Source organism: Microtus ochrogaster, linkage group LG2, assembly GCF_000317375.1.
Source record: "Microtus ochrogaster isolate Prairie Vole_2 linkage group LG2, MicOch1.0, whole genome shotgun sequence".
Lineage (NCBI taxonomy): Eukaryota > Metazoa > Chordata > Mammalia > Rodentia > Cricetidae > Microtus > Microtus ochrogaster.
The window spans coordinates 17,395,503-17,415,476 of NC_022028.1; the positions used below are offsets into that span (position 1 = coordinate 17,395,503).

Sequence of the window (19,974 nt, forward strand, 5' to 3'; positions counted from 1 at the left end):
TATTTTTTATTAGGACCAACTCCTCCCCTTTAAAAAAAGAAGCTTCTTAAGTATGATGCCTGAACTTCAGTGTTTGGGACTCTTACTGCTGGATTTCTCAAGTTGGTACTTCATTAATTATTCCTGCTTTTGTCACAAGAACAAACATTGGTTGGCTCATGCAAGGGCAGAGAATTGACTGGATCCTTTGGTTTTGAAGAAGAATGGAATCAGGAAAAATAAGAATACTTATATGAGAACGTCACCTTCCATGGACTATTGTGGCCTTGTTCATTTTTAAACTGGAGAATTCTTATCTCAAGGGTTATGCCCGGAAATTTGTGTGACAATATGTATAACCTAGCATGCTATGACACTTGTGTTTATTCAGTTAACATCATGTTTGGAGCTGGAGGTGTCTTAACCTTCGCTTTGCATAATTCCTTCAATCTATAAATTGAAAGAATTCCTGAGAAGCTCAGACTAAGACAAATGTCAGCCAGGTCAAAATCCAGTGATACATGCGTACTTTTAAAAACAGCATTTCTGTAAATATCTGAGATATGTCCATGTGAAGACATTCAAAACCAGAATAGTATAACTCTGTTTACCCAATTTTGGAAATAAGCACATGTCCAATATTACTGCTTGATCTTATCAAAAACATACTGGGAAATTTATGTAAATATTTGAATAACATCCTAAAGTATTAGGAAAAATAAATTATCCTAATAAGTCCTATACAATCAAATATAAGACAATCTGAAGTGAAAAGACTATAGTTTTCTGATGTCATATAATTACAAGAAAACATGATCTATAAAACTCGTTTCTTTGTATGGTAACCTGAAAATTAATAAAGTAAAAAGACTGTTTCATGAAGTATATTTCACCCTATAACAATAATCACAATGCATCATAGTTACATTCCACCAGAGAAAACTCCTCTTTTGTTTTCAGAGACTGAATTGGTTTTATGATAAACTGGCACAGCTCTGCCTGCAACTGCTCTGGATATATATTTATACGACTTTCCCCCAGACATGAGCCCTTCCAAGCCTGCTCTCTAAAGAGACAACAGCTCAAAACATTTAGAATAGCCTTTGCTTTGACTTTGTCACTTTCCTCGCCCTTCAAGCAAAAATTTGAAGTGTGCAAACACACACACACCCTAAAATATAACACTAGATTAAAATTTCTTTTTCAGTGACTGCTTTTGTATCCCATGCTTGAAGGGGGTGATTGTTTCTACTGCCAGCAATGGGGTGCACTCCCCAACCTTGCTCACTGCTTAACTCCCTGCCTGAAAATTCTTGTTAACAGTTATGAGTAGATTATTTTTGGCTATTTTCCTTTTGATGTATTTTAGATTTTTATCCAGCTTTGAAGTAATTTGAGTGAGACTTTCTAATACATTTAAAATCAACCCCAGGAGCAGAGGAACAGAAGCCAAGAGGGGCAGCAGGGGGGTGCACCTGGACAAGGTGTATTAGTACATGTTTGAGAATGTCATGGTGGCACCTGGACAAGGTGTATTTCATACATGTTTGAGAATGTCATGGTGGCACCTGAACAAGGTGTATTGCGTACATGTATGAGAATGTCACGGTGAAGCTCACTTGCATGCGCTAATGAAAAATGTTCAAAAAGTCAAGTTTCAAAAAAGGCATAAGTGAATGAAACTCCTCTTTAAATCAAAGTAAATAGTGATGCAAGGAGGATGAGGGAGGGTGAGAGAGTGAGGGAGGGCAAAGGAGGGTGAGGGAGAGTGAGGGAAGGTGAGGGAGGATGAGGAAGGATGAGGGAGGGCAAAGGAGGGTGAGGGAGAGTGAGGGAAGGTGAGGGAGGATGAGGAAGGATGAGGGAGGGCAAAGGAGGGTGAGGGAAAGGAGGAGAATCCAAAGATTTCAGGTCCTGTTCTTTTGGCAAAAAAAAAACAAAAAACAAAAAAAACCCAAAGATTAGAAAACATAAAGTTAATAAATATAAGACTTTTTTTTAAAAAAAGAAATAGGTTTTTAAACCAGTTATTAAGGACTAAACAATTGAAAACATTTTGAAGTATAAATAAGAAATACTGAATAGTTAGACAAGAACCTAATTTAACGATTTTCAAAGGCAGTAGAGACAATTCAGTCTCTTTGAGTCACTGGAAGGGATAAGGAAGTGACAGTTTACCTCCTCTAAAGAATGTCTTGTGCTCAATTTAAACCTGACTGTCCAACTGGCACACACACATGCGGTTCAGCTGCTTGCTTGCAAGGAATGCTATGTGGGTCTCTATTTACTAATTACGACAGGACACAGCAAAAGATGAAGGTAATGAAACTGAAGGCAGCAGGATGAACAAGTTGAGAAGGACAAGGAAAAGAGTCACCAAGCCACATCTTTGCCCAGCGGATGGGGGAGAAATCACCACGGCCAGTTTCAACGGTATGTGTCTACTATGACCTTCCATGAGTGGTGTGGCCAGTGGCCAGTTTCCATTTCATGTTCATTTCTATTAAACACTTCTCGTCTTCTAGAGAAGCAAGAGGACAGCAAGATGCGAAGTATTGCTACATGAAGGATGGTAAATGTAGCTTATATTAACTGCATAGAAACAGCCAATCAAAGTATTTAGACTCCAAGAGAGGGGTGTAGGGTGGGAGATGCAAAGCAGAGTGGGAGAGAAGCTTTCTTCTGCACTGAGAAGGAATGTGAATATGGCTAAGGACCTGTGAGACCGCAGGAAAGGTCTGGAGAGTTTCTATCTACAGAAAAAGTCTGGAGAGTTTCTATCTACAGGCTGAAATTCCAACAATACTCTAATAGATCTGAAATAGTGCTAAATGGAGGTCAATATAAGCAAGGCCACTCCTGGTGTTTCAAAGAAGAGGCAAAAGGAATTATTACCTCATGGTAACAATAAAAAGCAGACTTTAACAGGTTTTATTATTATTTTAATTTTTTTTAAATTTCAGACCATGTACTTCCTTACAGCCTGCATCTAGGACAGACCACACCTAGTGTCCTTGTTTGGCATGTCACTGTGTAGGAAATGGCATTTTTTTCTAACATTTCTTTCCAAGCTGTTTTAAAGACAGTTGAAAACAATTCTAACATGTTTTGACATTTCCCATTATCACCATAGAAAGGTCTGGAAACCAAACATCAGATCTCAGCAAACCTGGCTCTTCTGAGTCTTCTCCCTCCCACAATGACAAAGATGCCCCGGATCAGATGCTAGTGGTAAAATCATCACTTGCCAGCACCCCAGCCAGTGTTCCTGATGCCGAGTTCAACTCCAATGCTGGTAAGCCATTACCTGGAAGGATTCTGGAGGGAACAGGGAAGGGTTTCTAGCCACTGTTTCCAAGTCTACCTTTGCAGTCAAGATGATGTGCTGATGGTGAAAATGCCAGCCCCAGAGTCAGGAAAAGAGGATTTCTTTTTTTAAAGTTTTATTTTATTTATTTTTATTTTTTAAAAGAAAACAAACTATCTTTTTTTCATTTTACACACCAATCCCAGTTCTCACTTCCTCCCCTCCTCCCAGTCTCTCCACTTACCTCCCCACCTGACCCCTCCATCCACTCCTTAGAGAGGATAAGGAGCATTTCTTTAGGGAAGGTTCCAAGCCCTCCCTCCTATATCTAGGCAGAGCAAGGTATCCATCTGAAGACAACAGGTTCCAAAAAGGCCAGCACAAGCAGTAGGGATAAATCCTGGTGCCACTACCAGTAGACCCGCAGTCTGCCCCAGCCGTACAACTGTCACCCACATTCAGAGGGACTAGTTTGGACCTATACTGTTTCCTTCCCTGTCCAGCTGAAGTTGGACATTAGCTCAGCTCCCATTAGCTCAGGTAGACTGTTTCAGTGGGTGTACCCATCATGGTCTTGACTTTTTTGCTCATATTTTCATTCCTTCCACTCTTCAATTGGACTTCAGGAGCTCAGTACAGTGCTCCAATGCGGGTCTCTGCCTCTGTTTCTATCAGTTGCTGTATGAAGGTTCTATGGTGGTATTTAAGATATTCATCAGTCTGACTACAGGGCAAGGCCAGTTCAGTCACCCTCTCCTCTATTGCTTAGGGTCTTAGTTGGGGTCATCCTTGTGGATTACTGGGAATTTCTCTAGTGCCAGTTTTTTTTTTTTTTTGCTAGCCCCACAATGGCTCCCTCAATCAAAATATCTCTTTCCTTTTTCCATCTCGACTATCCTGTTCCCTCAAATTCTCCTCCTCCCTCCCTTTCTCCCCTCCTCTTCCTCTTCTGTCCTCCCTACTCCACACCCCCATGTTTCTGTCAGGCAATCTTGTCTGTTCCCTCTTTCCAGGTGAATCCATGTATGTTTTCCTTAGGGTTCACTTTGTTACTTAGCTTCTCTAGGATCATGAACTATAGGCTCAATAGCTTTTGCTTTACCATAGTATCCACTTATGAGTGAGTACATATCATGTCCATCTTTCTGGGTCTGGGTTACCTCTCTTAGGATGTTTTTTTCTAGTTCCAATCACTTGCATGAAAATTTCAAGATGTCATTGTTTCCTACTGCTGAAAAATCCAACACCCTCTTATGATAAAGGTCTTGGAGAGATCAGGGATATAAGGAATATATCTAAGCATAATAAAAGCAATATGCGGCAAGTTGACAGCGAACATCAAATTAAATAGAGAGAAATTCAAAGTGATCCCACTAAAATCTGGAACAAGTCAAGGATGGTCACTCTCTTCATATCTAGCCAACATAGTTCTTGACGTTCTGGCTAGAACAATAAGACAACAAAAGAGATCAAGGGGATTCAAATTGGGAAGGAAGAAGTCAAATTTTCATTATTTGCAAATGATATTATAGTATATATGTGAACCCCAAAACGTTACTAGGGAACTTCTACAGCTGATAAATACATTCAGTAATGTGGCAGGATACAAGACAAGAGGATTTCTACATCTGAGTTTATAAAGCTCTCTGCAGCTTCATTGCCTTTATGCTACAGATCTAGAAAATTAGGGGATTGTCACGGGAGAGCACTCAAGTCTTCTTTAAACTTGAAATTCTGTCATTCAAAGTCTCTGAATTTCTGGATAATTATTCTGGTGCGTGAGTGTGTTGTTTAACGGCCTCTTGGATACAAGAGATAGAAACTGGTTAAAAAGAGGAATTTCTTGTGTGAGAAAACCTGTAAAGAAAAGGTTAAAGAAATAGGGTTTGGAAAAGTAGGAATACAATGGGGTATGAAGTTAGAAAAATGGGGTGTAAGATATTGTTCTCACTTCTGACGACAATTACCAGTGGTAGAGCTTTTCATGATTAATTTTAGGGTTCTCTAAGCTTATTTACTAAGAGGACAAATAGAAGCCATGAAAACTGTTATATTCATAGCCACACTTTTTTTAATAACATAAAAACTTTTATAACACAAAGGACTAAAACCATCTGTGAGATAAACTCTAGGTGCTAAACAGGGCTATTGGTTTGTTCTCTCCCAGTGGGAGCTGGAGAAGTTCCCTAGTAGAGTTTTTGGGGTCACATATATACTGGCCAATGTGTTTGGATGACTAGGGAAACTCATTTTAGTATCAATATCCGGGGACTTTACTGGAACATGGTGTACCCGCCATGCGACTGAACTCTGTTTCCAGTCCTTCTGAAGGTTAAGTTGGACTGTGTACAAAGTCATCATCACAAATGACGCTGTTTGGCTTCCTGGCATGAAACACAAACAACTTATAGATAAATACATAAATTAATGATAGGTGGATCCTCCTATGAACTGTGGAGTGAAGTGAGCACACAGTTCAGACTGCTCTTCACCCCTCCCATCTCCCATCTTTATTGCTCACAGAACCCAAGAGGAAATGAGCACGATGAGGGTCCATCTGTATTAGTTACCTTTTGTTAGCATCACTCATGATCACAAACAGCATTATAAAAACCACAGATTCACATCCAATTTCATTTAAGATGCGGAAAGAACCCAGGTCCTTGTTAGGTTGCTTCCCTGTAAAATGGGGTTCCTTCCTCTCAGAAGAGTTTCTCTGGTTTTACATCTGAGGGAGCAGCAATGGCCTGGATGCTTCTTCTGTTTGGAATTGGTCTGAGTTTCCCTTTGTTCCCACGTCCAATTTACCATCTAATTTACCTTTCTGGAGTAAAGTTCTCAAGCTTACAACAGCTTGCCTTGATAGTGCTAAATATACTTCCCCGTTTTAAGGACAACAACTCTTTGTCACGGCAATTCTCATCCCTCATGTTCTCTGTGCCTTGTTTTGTGCACTCTGTGGAGCGAGGGAAATTCATTTTGCCATCTTTGCATACTAGGAAAAGATAATACCAAAGACAGAGTGGAGGGCTGGGGTAAGGACATGAGGTGTGCAACTAATTATAGCTCATTGGCCAGATTCAGCTTAATGGATGCTTTTTGCAAATCCGTGTTGCCTGTGGCTGCTTTTGTTGGGAAGACTAATAAAGCATGTTGACCATGTTGCCTATATGACGCATGATTTATATGTTTTTGCATATTTTGATTTTTATGCTTTAGTTTCAGAGAGAAATAAAGATGGAATTTAGCCATTTGAATCTTAAACCGAAACCCACTGTGCTTCTCACTCTCTCTGTACATAACTGTGACTAGGAGTGTGGGCACCATTATTGAACAGGATGGATTAAGTTTTTACAGCCTGTAATTCCAAACAAACCACCAGTATATCACATAAAAATAAATGTGAAAGCCATTCCCTCAAATAAGTACAGGCAATTTTGATAAGTCACTTTTTTTCAACTGCTTTGAGATTTTTCCAAAAATAACTCAGTTTTTAAAGACTAGCTTCTTCGCTCCCATGTTGTTTGGCCATCTATTTATCTCTCGCCTTTTCTATGGCTTGCACCTGGTTAGTGTGCTACCTGGACTCTGCAGCACTGTTTGTGGTTGACACTGTGCCCGGAGGTTGGGGTTTCATCACCCTAGCTAGGTATTCTCATGGCAGTCATACACGTGGCATCCACATGACCGAAGGCCCATGGGCTCCAGGTAGGGTGGGCAGAATCCCAGGAACAAGCTGTCCGTGTTACAGAGTGCATCTTATAGGCGTTTGTCCCCATTTCTGAATTTGTATTTCTGTTTTGTTTAAATAAATAATAATTATTTTTCTTGCTATATTACTATTAGTGTGTGTTATATGATATGTGTGTTCACGTATGTTCATGGGACACAGGTGGAGGTCAGAGGACAGCTTTTGGGAGTCAGTTCTCTCCTTCCATCCTGGGGTAGAGGGATCAAACTCCTAATATCATGCTGTACTGCAAGCACCTTTACCTGCCAGGCCATCCCGGAATCTGGTATTTCTGGAAGCCCTCTTATAAGCCACGGTAGCTTTCTTGGGACGTGACTATGTCCTCATCATCTCAGAATGCAGATGACACTTCTCCAAAGCCTTCGAGATGCTCTTGAGCTTTGAGGTTTCCTTTCTTTAATTTTCTTTTTCTATTTCTCCTCTAAACAAAGCACTAAAACTTCCTCTATAAAAGCGCATTGATGTAATTTATTAGTCCTCTGAGGGGATAGGATAGGAGAACACCTTCCAGAAATCACACTGGAAGAAAAACAAATGAGCCCCTGAACCGGTAATTATCTGCCTGCTATTCATCATACACAGCTGAGAAAGACTGACCGAAAGGCTTAATTGGAAGTAACAAATGTGATTTATTTGAAGGGAAGAAATTCAGACTAGGATGCAGCAAGATGAGTTGTTGCTTTGAAAATAAAATTAGGTTAGATCAGGCTCTCCTCTTTTGTGAAAGAAGTGACCTTTTAAATGAAAAAAAATTGCTACTAATGCTATACATTCTAAAATATATGATGTCAGTTTTTACTTAATAATTATACAAGGTCGTCTCATACAGGATGTGTTTATTAATTTATTCATTCATGCGTATGCTCAGCCACTAAAGGCGTATTTACTCAATGCCTGTTGTGGCTGACATCTCTATAGGTACCGAAGCTGTGGAAGCAGGCGGAACTATGTCCCACTCTCGTGGGAGATATGCAGAAGAATAACATCTAGACAGCAAACAGGTGACTCTGAAACATGGCAAGAAGGGTGCTAAAGAATATGGAAAGGGGATAATACACTCAGCTGGAATATAACTCTCTAAAATTCTCATAGGTCAGCACCTTAGGCTGCATTTGGAGTCAGGATCTTTAAAAAGGCAATTGAGGTACAATGTACCCAGTGTCACTGCTATACTCATAAGGAGATGTTAAGGCAGGGACTCGAACAGAGAAGATCACTGGGGGATTTTGAAGACGAGAATCAACTCAAGGTCACAGAGAGAAGCCTCCGAAGAAACATCCCCCAATTATCTTTGATCCGGGACTTCTAGTCTTCAGGTGAAACGATATAGATTTCTATTAAGCCACTTCATCTTAAGCACCAGTTATGACTGCCCTAGAACATGAAGGCATGTGGTCACTGTTCAGCTTCTGCTCGGCATGGATGGGCTCCCCATGAATCTGGGGTTGACCTGTCGACAGTGTGGTCATGTTTCATGACTATTCCAGATGACTATGCGTTAGTCTTTGCAGTTCCTCATCTTACCAAGCTACCTCACTTTTCTCTCTGATGGCATGTTTAATGCCTAGAGTTTCCCCATATTGTAATTTAAGGTATTTTTGAGGGCAGGGCTCTTTCTGACTACTTCTTAGATATAGAACCAGTTTGAGAAGTAGGTGGTGATGAAATACCTACCTTGCGTGGTTGCCTGTAAGTGGATGAATATTTTTTCATTGTAAAACAAAAGTGGGATCGTTTAGAGGGAGGAAGGGGATTAGGCAGACAGAGGAAGAAGTCAGTGAACAGAGCAAAGGACAATGACACGTATGTCTAAAAAAATGTCACAATGAGCTGGGCAGTGGTGGCCTACACTTTTAATGCCAGTGCTTGAGAGGTAGAGGCAGTTGGATCTCTGAGTTCAAGGCCAGTTTTTCCAGGATAACCAGGGCTGTATAGAGAAACCCTGTCTAAAGAAAAGAAAGTCACAATGAAACCTGTTAGCTTGTATGCTTAGAAATTAAAAACGAAAGTCAAGGAAAACATATAAAGCAATACATTATTTTAGGACATATAGAAGATACAGATAAGGCGAATAGCCAGTAAGGCTTCCTGCCATCCCATCACTGGTGCGACAATGGAATGACCTCTTTTCTCTTGCAGAAGAGAAGAGTCTGGTTGACAGCATATATAGAGTTTATGAGGTCTGCAATACTGGTTATTTGAACACCTTCATATTGCAAATTGCTTATGAGTTTTATATAAGCAGCTTTATTCAACTTTGGCTAAACACCCAATGTTTCAGAGTAAGGTGAGAACACACCAACTGCTAATTAAGCCTATAGCATTCTAATTGCTACAGCTTAATTGTTTGTATTAAATGGAAGGCAGTTACAAACCCTCATGAGTCCCAGAGTAGTCAGTCGTATCAGTGACAGGACATTTTATCTAATAGATGTGCATAGGCAGAACCAGTAATTTGTTTTCCTCATGCATCGTGTATTTAAAATCTGTTCAATCTGTGTTTTTCTACTGTCAATCTTTATGCTTATTTTAAAGCCTAATTATATCTTGAAAACTGATACCCAGTTATCACTTAAAAATTATAGCAGGTTGATGAAAGTGGTGTGACAGATTGATGGGTGTTCAAATGCGGGCACGATCACGGGACTATTTACTGGAGTTGGTGTAATTAGGCTCATACCTTGTGTGTTTAAGTAGCACTTACGTGGTGCTTATTGTCTCACAGTACTGTTAAATACCTTGTTTAATCATCATAACAAGCCCACAAAGTCAGTAATATTTTAACAGTGGAGAAGCAGAGACATGGAGAGGGTGGGAAGGTTGCCAGGCCTCAAAGGAAGGATGTGGGGGTCTTGATTTGTGCTGGGTCTCTGTGTTCTGTCAAACTGTCCCCCAAAGTTTTGATGGTGGCATTTATAATGCATACTGTGGGCCCAGCCATTCCATCTGTGGGCTATTGTCCATTCATGCCCTGTTAACAAGACATCTACAGGGAACCCAGAAACTAGATTCTAGCCTCCCTATTGACAGTGTTGTGTGTGTGTGTGTGTGTGTGTGTGTGTGTGTAGTGTGTGTGTGTGTGTGTGTGTGTGAGAGAGAGAGAGAGAGAGAGAGAGAGAGAGAGAGAGAGAGAGAGAGAGAAGGGGGAGAGACTTAGTTGGCTTTGTATGTCTCTCTGGGACTCAGGCTGATGGATTGGCTACACGAATTTTGTCTCCAAAGTCTTTCCTAGCTTTACAGTTTTAGAATTTTCAGACTATCTTAAATTCATTTTATTGTATTTATGACTTAAAAATTGACCATGCCATCCTAAATTTTCATCTTCTTGATATCTTTCTTTGTCTAAATAACTGTAAAATTTGACAGAGCGGTGCACCTCCAAGACTCACATGCCATTACAAAGACAGAAGGTTAACTTCTGGAAAACAAAAGGAAAGAGAAGGAAAAGAGTAAAGGAAAGAAAAAAGGAGCCAACACATCAGGAAGTAAACATGCGATTTTACTTCCAAGTACATAGGGGACTTACAGTCTAGATAGTACAGGTTAATCCAAGAAGCCCCAGAGTTTTAATGGACAGGCATTCTACAGGCAACTCATATGTCTCCAATGCTGGCAGGATGTCCATTGTCTTCATAAGCAAAGGTTGCTTTTTTGTTTGTTTGCTTGCTTTTTATTTTGTTTTGTTTTCCGGTCTTTTCTTGCGGTTTTCCATGAGCAATTGTTTTCAGCAAGCGCTAAGACATCCTCATCTTCTTAGGCTGACACGTCCTAACTGATGAACACTTTCTGAGAGTCCTTGGACACTTAGACAGTGCTCTTGGGATTACTCTAAAGCAGGTAAAAGAGAGGTGCGATCTCTGTGTGAAGCTATGATCCACGTGACCTGCAAATGTTTCTCTTGTTTGTAACTGTGTGACTACGCACCATATCTATCCTGTTGTTTTGGTCCATCCTGATCTAGTGACTTCAGATTATTACTCCACAGACAACACCAGGGACAGTGCTCAGATTACGACCCCGCCTCAACTTTCTTCGAGAATGAAACATATTAAACAAGAAATGGCCAAAAATCACCTCCAGTTTGTACGCTTTGAAGCAACGGACTTGCACGGCGTCTCCAGATCAAAGAGCATCCCCGCACAGTTTTTTCAAGTGAGTTTTCCAGTGGTGAGGAGTGTGATTTCATGACCATTTGCAAGCAAACACTCTTTATGACTCATCTGCATTTTCTTGTAATCTACACAGTAATTTGAGCTGAAAAGCAATAATTTGTTTTGCTATTTTCCTTGTCCCTCCCCACATTACTGCTCCCCAAGGAGATAAGCACACAGTAGCAATTCTAATATCCAATAGAAATAGGAAACTAATTAAGGCTGGTTATTTCAGCACTTCTGCCTTGAATAATTTTACTCTACAGAACTCTCTTTTCTTTTCATATTGCAATTATAAAGATTATATTTTATTTGACATGAGGAAATTGCAACCCAAGACCCAAGAGCAAACATGAAAGGTAGATATGATTAAGTAGAAATGATTTGCTAGATAAGAATCGTATCCATTCAGCAGTAATTCAGATATGAAAATCCCCAATTGTCCTTAGATGACTTAATGAATATTAGGTCTTGAAAATAGTGATATCAAGAAAAATTGCATTTGTGGATACCTTTAAGTATTTTTCTAGCATTGTTTTGTTTAGCTTATAGCATGTGTTTATTCTGGTGACTGATTTGTTGGGATTATTAAACATCAAGTTTATCAGGAAGGGATATCAGCCGGTACCAATATTTAAGAAAATATAAAATTAAAGCATCCTGGAATTATATTTATTTGTTTACTTACACACATTTATATGCATATAGAAATAAAGGATCCTTTTGTACAGTCCTGACTCACCTAGCCCTCATGATCCGCTTGTCTCATCTTTCCAGGTAGTTTTGAGTACAGACTCATGCCGCTGGGCTTTACAGTTATTTCTATAATATGTCATATCTTTTTGCTTTAGTACCAAATTGTATACTTTCTTGGTGTTGGTTATTTTCAAAGTTGTTTTTGAAAATTTGAACAGTTTAAATTTCTTTCTTCAAAAGTTCTTTGGGAGTCAGCAAGACAGGTCAAAAGGTAAAGGTACTTGCCACTAAAAACCCTAGTTCTATCTTTCAAAACTGCACGGTGGAAGTGGAGAACTGATTCTCACAGGCTGTCCTCCGAGCAACCCTTCACTCATATGCTTGCACAATACACACATGATCAATCAACTGATCAATCAATCAATCAATCAACCAATCAACCAATCAATGATCTTAAAAGTATTTGGTCTTGTTTGTAAATAGCCTATAGTGTTTCTTCTACATTCAATTAAGAACTCTACACGTTAGTTAATTCTTATAAGAAAGTGTGAAATTGCTATGGGCAGGATCAGAAGATAATTCAATCATTCTCGTGAATTTCCTTTAACCAGGGATAAAACACAATTGGCATTTTAGACATTGGCCTGAACATAAATCTGTTTGCTATTCTGTTTTCACCAAATTCTAATTATCGGTTTCACTAGTGATTTTAGGAAACTAAACACTTAGAACACTACTCTAGTGCTTCCGTGAAACACCCTTCCCCCAAATAGAGCTGATCCTTCCGTTTACATTTGCTGAAGACTGATTTCATTGACATAGAAGAAAATGCCTGCATTTGAAACTGCGGTTGAAAGTGTTAATTTTCTTGTTCAATATTCCACATATCTAAAGACTTTTTCTTCCTGCCTTGTCTTGGAAAAAACTGTTTTACCCTGAGAATTTGATGCAAGTCAACACACCTCCTTTTCATTGGTTTGCTTATTCTTAGCCACCATTTTCACAAGAATTTGAAACAGAATTGTTTATTATAGCCTTAGTTCATTGTTCTTTTATTCTAATTTTATAATCATAGAGCATGTATAGTGAAATAACACTCTTTAAATTGATGTTGGAACTTTTGATGGTATAAACCATGAGTACTTTTATCACAAATATTAATAATCTAAGTCTATATAATTTATTTTGGATGTGTTATTGTGAACATATAAGTTCATTTCTACAAGTTAATCTGAACTATACATATAATTTCATATATATGTAAACACACACATATAAATTTATACATATATAAATGAAATTATGTATGAGAAATTTCTTTGGCAAAAATATGAAATCAATAGCTTATATGTGGCTTTATAAAAATAGTAACAAATTTTTTATTAAATTTTTCATATAATCTGTTCTGATCATCCTTCACTCCTCCCCCAACACCTTCCAGATCCCCCTCCCCTCTCCATGCCTTTTCTATCCCTCTTTAAAGAACAAAATAAATAAGCAAAGAAAAGTAAACCAAGAAAACAAGAAACCCTCTCTTTCTCATACACACACCAAAAATGAAAACCAAGAAACACAAAAAAAAGACCAGTCAGACAGGGAAAAATAACCCCTCCCAAATAAAGAAATTGGAGACAAAAAAATGTACAAAAGTCTCCTTGAGTTCCTTTTTGTTGGGCATATAGTGCTTAAGGTGGAGTCTACCCTGACGCATGGGTAATATACTTAGAGAGATGCAATTGAAAAAACTAATTTTTTCTTTGCAAGTGGGTGTCAATTTCAGATAACGTCTTGGTTAGGGATGGGAGCCCATGTTCACATCCCCTTCGCAGCACTGGGATTTTAAGTATACATTTAAATCATTTTTATTTGTGTAAATAAAGTGCTAAATTGAAATTATTAAGCTAGACTGTGAATAACTAGCGGCGACAACATAATCTGTCTTTATTTGTGGAATAATATAGAGAAATTTTTTCTCAAACTAAATCAGCCAGGCAACCTCAGTGCCTGAGGTTGCTGAGACATGAGCCTGGGCCCCATCACTTAGCAGTTCAGTGATGCCATTTTTTTTTTTCTGTATCTACTGCCTCCAGCACAGCTTTAATCCTCCTGTTATCCTTTATCTGAACTAAGTGTTTCTTCCTATTTTAAATGCAAGCATTGATTTTTATAAAAACAAAAATCCAGATCATCTTCTGAGAACTGAGGAAAAGGCTGGTATACCGCTGGAAGAGGTCAAAGAGGCGACCATGATTCGAGAGCATCTTCACTGGTTAGAAAGGTCCCCATGTGTCTGACACTAAACAAAATGCCCTACAGACCTTAGCACCTTCAACCTTTCAACAAACTTACAGAGTCTTGATCTATCAAAGGGCTGATTTGGTTTAAATTATATGTGGATAATGTGGATTCTATCATAGATTTAATATAAATATGAAATATTACTATAGATCTCATAACCAATTTGTCAGTTGTTTCAAAAGGTAGCCTTCATCATGCTCCAAATAAGAGCTGTCATAGGCTTTTAACTTAATCTGCAAGAATTTCTATGAAGTTCAGAGAGATCCAGCTTGAAGTATGTAGCCATTTCAGTGCTTCAGTACCATATATATAATTTAAGATAATTTACTGTATTGGACAAAGCTATTCATACAGAAGTTTAAATATATCCCACAGCTAATGGAGAATGGTTTAAATCCTGATACATGTCCAAAAATGCATAAAGAAAAGAGAATGTATGTATATTAAAAAGAGTGTTCTAAACCTCACGATTAAATAGCCTAAAGAACAAAGCGTGACTTTATACTATTCTTCTAGTTTGCAAAGGACTGCTGGAGTCCAGTGGTGACCAGCTGCTTCCCACGGTTCACAGCAAAGGGAACACAATACAGATTTGGATTGTGTGATCTCTCAGAGGTTTCAGGAATAAAATACTTTACCCTTCATTTTAGATACACACAACTACCGTATAGAGTTTTGAACTAATAATAATCAAATAGGGAAATAACATTATTTTTTTGCAGTGAAATTTAGTATTAAGATATTCCATATAGAAATCTCACAAGGTGGAAGTTGTGAGCCTGTATGCACAGGCATTTGGATATGCATAAAATTTACGTGTAGAACTACAAAAAAAGTGTGTGAGTCCCTTCTTTATTGTTGGTAAGAGCAAATTTGGGGGCTGGATATGGTGGTGAACACCTGTAATCTCAGCACTCGGGAGGCAGAGGCAATGGGACTATGTATTTCTAGATTAGCACAGTGCATTCAAGGCAAGCCTGGACTTGGGTGAGATCTTGTCTCAACCACCACCACCAACAACAACAAAAAAAAGAAAACAAAAAAAAATAAGAGTAGGGGAAAAACACAGACATGTCAGTAAGGCCAAAGTGGCCCTTGAGAGTGTATGTAGAGGTGACAGGTCATGAAGGAGCCGGTCCAATCGGTCTTGCAGATTTGTGGGTCCTGGACAGTGACCTGTCTTTTTGGTTTCTGCAGATGATGTGAACAAACTAATGTCACTTGTGAAGAGTTAGGATGTTTGCATTAACCCCACAATGCTCACTGAGTTTATGAAAACTACTTTTGATAATCAGGGGCTTTTCTCCACTCATGTAAAACCTCATTGAGATTCTTCCACAATTTCTAATTTTTTTCAAACGCATCTCTCCTACTTTGTAATCTCATGCCTTCTCTGTTGCCTGATACATAGTCAAGGTAAATATTAAATCTGTTGGGTCTAAGAGATAAATTGCTGGGAAGGGCCTCAGAGATCATCTAGTTGATCGCTGGACATGGATACTGGCCCATACCATCCAGAAACTTGCTCAACTATTCTAACTATTAATAAAAGAGCTAAAACTAGTGATCTGATCTGCTGACACCCAGATCCCACGGACCTGAACACTACATTTGGAAACTGTAACTTTGGAGGTAGAGGTCCACAACCCCAGAAAGATTTTTCTAGGGTTCCGTGAGACAATCAAGAGGAAAAATAAATAAATAAAAAAGGAAAAAAATAAAAAAAGAGGATAATTCTTACGTGGGTTGTACAAGTGAAGAGATGAATGGATCTCCCAGAAGTCCTGGCTCTTAGGGTCTGAGACAGCTGTCTTGTGACCTGTTGGTTTGACCCAAGCCTCCTCTGCAACAAAGATGTAGGATTCCTTCTGCAGAATTCTGAGAGTCAGCTGGAGGTTACAACAGAATAAAACACAACGGAGGCTTTACTTATAGACTGATATAATTTTTTGATATTCACCTAGAAGCGAGAGAGCAGGATCACATAGTGGATCTACTTGTCACTGCATTATTCACAATGATTAGATACAGAAACAACCTAGATCAATTAGTATTGATGGATGAAAGGTGGAGAAATAAATATAAACTGTGCATTTCTTGGACACAAAAAGAATTAGCCCTGCAGTCTGCTGCAGAATGCCTGAAACTGGAGCATACATATTAAATTAAGTAAGTCAGACACAGAAACAAATACCGCATGTTCCCTTTCACATGTGAATGCTAGAATGTTGATCTAAATAGGACGGTGATTCCAAGAGGCTGGGAAAGTGGAAGGAAGGGGAGATGGAGGAAGACTGGTTAATGAGTATGAAAACACAGGAGTTGCAACTTTTAATTTTCTGACACAGTATATGTAGTGAGCATAGTTTATAATGACTGTTATATATCTTATCATCAGCAATCTGAGGCAATGGAAAGCATGTGATCAGTAAACATTGTTTACATATATGAGATGATCACAATATACGCCTTAAATATAAAGTAAAATTAAAATATGTAAATAATAAAATCCTGTAAAACAAGTCAAAGAAATGCCTTACCCGAGTCTTAGAAACTGTACTATAAAATAAAATGCATTGTAAAAATATTTTTGATTGTAATAATTTTAAATATTTCCATAATGTTATAAACCCTCGTTTTTTGCTATATTGTCCCATTCTTCATCATTAAAGCATTTATTTACAGCTATGTGAAGCATTTATTATTGTTATTTCCCACATTTAAGAGCATATCAAAGCTTGTATTAAAATATTAAAAATTGTAAAAATGTCTTTATGAAATAATAGTTCTTTCAATGTTGAATTTTTGGATGTTTAGTTTGAATCTTCCAAAAAGTTTATCTGATAGTTAATACTGACAGTTATTAAGCTTACGTTTCTTATTACCAAGATTTTTCTCCCCTGTTTTGTCTTCATGTTTCAGTACCTAGTTCATTTATCTTTTTCTTCTTCAGGAAAAAGTGGTCCACGGTGTTTTCATGCCCCGTGGTTATCTGGAACTGATGCCGAGCCCTAAGGACAATGAGGTGAACCACATAAGAGCCACGTGCTTCAATAGTGACATCGTCCTCCTGCCAGAGCTGTCGACCTTCAGAGTCTTGCCATGGGCAGAGAGGACCGCTCGGGTGATCTGTGACACCTTCACAGTGATGGGCGAGCCTCTGCTGACTTCCCCCAGGTACATCGCCAAGAGGCAGTTGCGCCAGCTGCAGGATGCCGGCTTCTCCCTGCTGTCTGCCTTCATCTATGATTTCTGTATTTTTGGTGTGCCCGAAGTGATTAATTCTAAGGCCATATCCTTTCCTGCTTCGACATTACTGAGTAACCATGATCAGCCCTTCATGCAGGAGCTGGTTGACGGCCTTTATCACACCGGGGCCAATGTGGAGAGCTTCTCATCTTCTACCAGACCTGGGCAGATGGAGATCTGTTTTCTCCCTGAATTTGGCATTAGCTCAGCCGATAATGCATTTACCCTCAGAGCGGGTGTCAAGGAAGTGGCCAGGAGGTATAACTATGTAACGAGCCTTGTGATGGAGACCGGATTCTGCAATTCAGGAATTTTATCTCACAGTGTCTGGGATGTCGGCGGAAAGACAAACATGTTCTGCAGTGCTTCCGGGGTGGAGCGGCTCACACTCACGGGGAAGAAGTGGTTGGCGGGTCTCCTGAAGCATTCCGCTGCTCTCAGCTGCCTGATGGCCCCTGCTGTCAGCTGCCGTAAGCGTTACTGCAAGGACAGCAGAGACCTGAAGGACAGTGTGCCCACCACGTGGGGGTACAACGACAACAGCTGTGCCTTGAACATTAAGTGTCACGGTGAAAAAGGCACCCAGATAGAAAATAAACTAGGTTCAGCCACCGCCAACCCTTACCTGGTGTTGGCCGCCACTGTGGCTGCAGGCATGGATGGACTTCAGAGCAGTGATAGTGCTAGTTCCGATGAGAGCCAGGATCTCTATCAACCAGAACCTTCGGAGATCCCTTTGAAGATGGAAGATGCCCTCACGGCCCTGGAGCAAGACCAGTGTCTCAAGCAGGCCCTGGGAGAGACTTTCATTCGCTATTTTGTTGCCATGAAGAAGTACGAATTGGAAAATGAAGAAGCAGATGCAGAGGGAAATAAATTCCTGGAGTATTTTATATAGGATGGGACTCTTGGCTTTAGAGATGACATTGTGACAAGTAGCTAACCTATTAGAAAGAAAAGATTGAGCCTTTGTAATTAACCATACTAGATAGGCGTTTGTCTGCCCATCCCCCCAATCATTGGGAGATGAAATGGGACTGTTGAGATTCTGATCTCAGACATAAACAATAAATTTGAGGTGAAGCAGCATTCTCAAACTTACTCTGCCTGACAGTCTATCATTTCCTTTGTGTTGTTAGCCTGGATGGTGTTTGGGGGACTGCCACATAATCATATATTAAAGAAAAAGGTAAACATTAGGAAGACGGGGGTGAGAGGAAGAAACAATATAATGTACAGACATAGGCTTTTCCTATCTGGGAGACAGATATGTGAGCAAAATCTTATTAGTGAAAACACCTTGAGGTCGGCTTTGCATCACTATGAGGGTTTTAAAGATGTCAAGTTGCACAAAGTAGTACACGACAAGCCCAGAAGTTCTTCCTTTGCTTTTCACACTTCTCCATCACCTCTTTAAAGGCTCAGGGGTCCCAAGGCTGTAATGTTCCCTAGAATCAAACCACAGGGCAAAGAATCAGGTAACCCTGAGTTCAGACTTGAAGGTGGTAGAGGCCTTTCTCTAAACACCGCGTGATGAAGGAAGGACGGAAGGGGCCTGGATTGCTCTGCCAGCTTTGCTCCACTCTTCCAAAAGCAGACATCCCTTTGAAACATCTCTGCTCCGCAGAGAGGAAGAATGACTGCCTGCGTAGCTCGGGCTCTGACTGCAGCTGCAACGCATACTTAAATTACTAATTACATCGCCACAGAGGCTGGTGTTTCTCCAGGGAGTAGACAATGTTCCAGGTCTTTCTTTGATTGTGATAATATTGCAACGTATCACCGAAATTTAGCATCTCTTGGGAGCAGGTTCAATATCTACTTGCAAATGAAAGCGCTTCTGCCGCTTAGGATCAAATTGGAGATTTTATGTTCAATTAAAACCGACTGTGGTCTCACTTCAGATGGCAGACACTTAGGGAGAACACTAGAATTTAGCTCCAGTCCTCTTGTTAACTTTCTTAGCATCTAGTAAATGAAGTCAGCGTGCCCTTCACTGTTAGCTTATTTTCCTCTCCCAGTAGAGAGGTATTTGGAAATAATAAAAATCCACAGATAGAATAAGGGTTGGAGGTAACTAACACACGGTGAGAAGGAAGTGAGGTTCAGAACACAGCTCCTTTTTCGGTAATTAAAGTTCAAGGTGTCAAGTGGGAAGATACAGTGGAAATCAACGTGGTTATTTGTGCCTCCTCTCTGTTGCATGTGTTGCTGTTATTAAATTCAGCCAGAGACTAAGCCAAAGCAGTCTATGGAAGCTGGAGCTAAGTTCTATGGAGGACAACAGCAGGTGCCTTGCCTTCCCTTTCTGTTTTTACCCTTTCTCCTGACCGGCCCCTAGAAGATGAGGCTAGCCAATCTCTTCTAGAATGTAGAGTGTTGAAAAATTTACAAGGTACCATGTTCCTTGTTGGTACATATATATGAGTGTGTGTGTGTGTGTGTGTGTGTGTGTGTGTGTGTGTATGTTTGGGTGGGTGTTAAGGACTGGGGGATAAAGGAGAAAGGTAAAAGGTCTAAAGAAAGATAGTTTCTGAAAACTT

At 39.6% G+C, this 19,974-nt stretch overlaps 1 protein-coding gene across 1 annotated transcript in view; it reads left to right on the top strand.

The window, feature by feature from the left end:
• Lgsn (lengsin, lens protein with glutamine synthetase domain) overlaps window positions 1-18,361 on the top strand; it is a 27,566-nt gene extending 9,205 nt beyond the window's left edge. Inside the window, exons 2-4 of the mRNA XM_026785412.1 lie at window positions 2,280-2,412; window positions 11,023-11,189; window positions 17,136-18,361. Of these exons, the coding sequence (XP_026641213.1) occupies window positions 2,280-2,412; window positions 11,023-11,189; window positions 17,136-18,329 (1,494 nt within the window). The 3' untranslated portion in view covers window positions 18,330-18,361. The remainder of the gene's footprint in view (window positions 1-2,279; window positions 2,413-11,022; window positions 11,190-17,135) is intronic.
• The last annotated feature ends 1,613 nt before the right edge of the window (window positions 18,362-19,974 follow it).